The sequence below is a fragment of the Arachis ipaensis genome, chromosome B10, assembly GCF_000816755.2.
Source record: "Arachis ipaensis cultivar K30076 chromosome B10, Araip1.1, whole genome shotgun sequence".
Taxonomy (NCBI): Eukaryota; Viridiplantae; Streptophyta; class Magnoliopsida; order Fabales; family Fabaceae; genus Arachis; species Arachis ipaensis.
In genome coordinates this window covers 152,117-155,116 of record NC_029794.2, presented here as the reverse complement: position 1 = coordinate 155,116, position 3,000 = coordinate 152,117, and the positions used below count along the sequence as shown (strand labels likewise).

The window sequence follows — 3,000 nt, the reverse complement described above, 5'->3', positions numbered from 1 at the left end:
TTTTTAATATGTATTTATATTTTAATATATACTTTAAATCGATAACTAATTTAATGGTTAACATTTAGTGTATACATAATATAATTATTTCTATTTCGTGAGAATTCTTTTCTTAAAGATAATTATACATAAAATAATCAATTTAAATAATATTAGTATTTAATATTAATATATAATTTTCATACAATGTTTGTTTTAATTTTAAAATTTTAATATTTAGATATATATTTATATTGCGTTATTATCTTAGATAATTCGTTTCTTAATTACATAAATTTTTTTTATCGAAAAATCACTATACTCCCCTGCGTTACCATCCCTAGTACATAATGCTCGATCGCGGACCCACAATTAAAATTTGAGACCATGGCCATGGATAGAGATGACAATCTTAATATAGGAGAGCAGGGACGGAGACGATTGTTGTCCATTTCTCATCTCCCTCTCTAAAATTAAGGCATATATCGTGTAATTGTTCAATTTTTTTGTAATTTTTTTCATTTTTCTGTGTAAATAACCTAATAATGGTTCACAATCAATAACATCCTTACCATTTAGAGTAACAATAAGTCGAAGAACACCATGTATTATGGGTAGTGAGGTTTTATATTGACTTCCAGGAGATTTTTTCTTTTAGAGGTCCCACTTTTAAGTTTTTTCTCGATTTATTCTTCCATGAATTTCGAAAGAAAAAAATTAATTCCTCGCCCCTATTCTACAGAGTAATTTTTTGTCCAATCCCCATTACTGTCTTTGATACCCACACTTAACAGAATCCCATTGTCATCCTGTCATCCAAGACACAAGTTGCAGAGTAATAGTCTATGCATATATAAGAGCATGCATATCAACATAGGTCATAGTCTAAAATTAATAATTTTGCTTTTATTTATATAGTCGAAAATTGATGTTTGGTTTAAATCCTAAAATTGATTCTAACATTTAATTGACTATGATTAACATTTCTTCAATTTCCTTTGTTTTAAGAATACATAATAATGCAATCATTATGCTAAATAAGTAAATATGATGGAATAATGATATGTTAGAAGCAAAATGATACATTTAGTTGAGGAGCACGCACCAAAGATGCGTTTCTTGTGGGAAAAGTAGTCGTCTAGGTGTATCCTTGCCTGTATCTGCGGAAGAGTTGGTCAGTTTTTGCGTTCCGAAAGGCAAAGAAGGCAGCGAGGTAGAGTGCAACGAGAGGAAGCAAAGAAATGAGGAGTATGAGATTGGCCGCTCTCCATTCTTTCCTGAGGGCGGCCAAGACACCGGCCTTACAGGAGTCACAGTTGTAGCAGAGCTGCATCTGGTCGTTGCTCCAGCGTGTGCAGTCAGCATCTGCTGCCGTGCTGATGGGGCTTATCCAGTACGTTGGATTCACAAAGGTGTAACCGCATTCTGTTGGTGGCTTACAGCACCCTGACTGCATGGGTGTCAGATGCGCATTAAAGAAGTCCTGAGGCATTCGGTAACTTTGGTTCAAGCGAGCGCACATATTGGTTTTGGAAAGGCAGGTTTTGATACGAGAGCTTCTAATCCTTCGACGAAGCCAAAGCGAGAAGTCATCCAAGTGGTATTCCAAGTATGAGCGGTTGGGTTGAACGTTGCCGTGGCCTCTAAGGGTGACCGTGTACACCAACACCACCAGGCACACCAGCAACACGATTAGCACCAGCATGGCTACCAGGTAGAATATCATCACCCTCACCTGCTGGACTCTCCACAATAATGCTCCCGCCAATCCTGCCAGACCCACCACCATCATCACAATCCCCAACATAAGCACCGCCCATTCTAGAACCTTCACACACGATTCCGCTACCTCTGTGCTCAGCCATATCCCGGCCCCAATTATTGGAATCGACAGCAGCACCGCCCCTAAGGTGATGCCTCCTATCACATTGTTGCTCAGTGCCATATCCGCAACAGCTCAGCGTACTTGATTGCTGATAATGGTCTAATCGACTGCTAATTAAATTAAACCAAAAGGAATAATGAGGCCACGTACAGGTCTCTTTTCTTCAAATTTGTTCCTAACCTTCAATACCCAAAAGCTAGCCAGCTAGTTAGAATAATGAAGAATGAGTTTGTTAAAGTTGGTTTCGAATATATTATATAAGCAATGCTTAGAAGCTAACTCAATTTATTTTTTTTAATTATTTTATTTCTCTTAAATTCTATATTCTAAATTATAATTTTTTAATTCTAGATTGTAAATTATAATTCAAAAAAATAATTAATTAATAAAAATTGATTTTCTGCAGTTTCTCATCCTTTATTTAGGACGCGTTACTTTGAGGCTTATTTTTTTGAAAGCAAAGAATACCTTGGGTTGTATGTGCACGTCATGGACAAATTAAAATCAGAAGGAAGAATCCATGTGTCCATGTGTCTTTCAAACCTCCTTTGAGGCTTTGACGCACTTGTATATTTTTCCTTTTCGAGTTTTGATATAATCATCAGCTTTGAGCTCTATAAAAATTCAAAAGGCAAATTAGAATGAGTTATAGCATTCGCTGTTAAAATGCCTCTCCGTAATAGTTTTCTAGGATACATGGTAACTAGGCCGTAATAAGTTATTTGACAGGTTATATTTTAACTTACGACAATTATTTGTTTAGCTTATTCTAACTTATAAACTCGCATTTATGAATTAGAAATATAAATCATTATAAGGTTCATGGAAAACATTAAAAATAATTAACTAATCACATAATTCATTAAATCAGAAAAGTAGAACAAGAACAAAAATTCAAGAGAACAATTTAAAAGAATTCATTTATTCTGAAAATTAAAAAAAAATTAGCAACTTATAGAGAAGTAAGAAAAAATAATAGATTTTATGGAGTAAAAAATTGCACACTCTCCAGTTATGCTTATCAATTATCATATCTTCCAAATCAATAATATTCTTGTGATGGTATCGTTTTTTAGATCTTAATTTTTAAATCCTTTTTTATTTAGTTTAGAATCTCTACAAAATTTTATAAAAAC

General features: G+C 34.0%; 1 protein-coding gene across 1 annotated transcript; it reads right to left on the bottom strand.

Annotated features, from left to right (window-relative positions):
* Positions 700 to 2,130, bottom strand: LOC107621973 (protein TORNADO 2-like). Its single transcript, XM_016323923.2, has one exon. It carries the CDS (start codon positions 1,922 to 1,924, stop codon positions 1,118 to 1,120), a length of 807 nt encoding a protein of 268 aa, XP_016179409.1. The 5' UTR covers positions 1,925 to 2,130; the 3' UTR covers positions 700 to 1,117.

Coding starts and splice junctions, on each gene's coding strand:
- LOC107621973 (XM_016323923.2), bottom strand. CDS start 1,924: ATGGCACTGAGCAACAATGTGATAGGAGGCATCACCTTAGGGGCGGTG.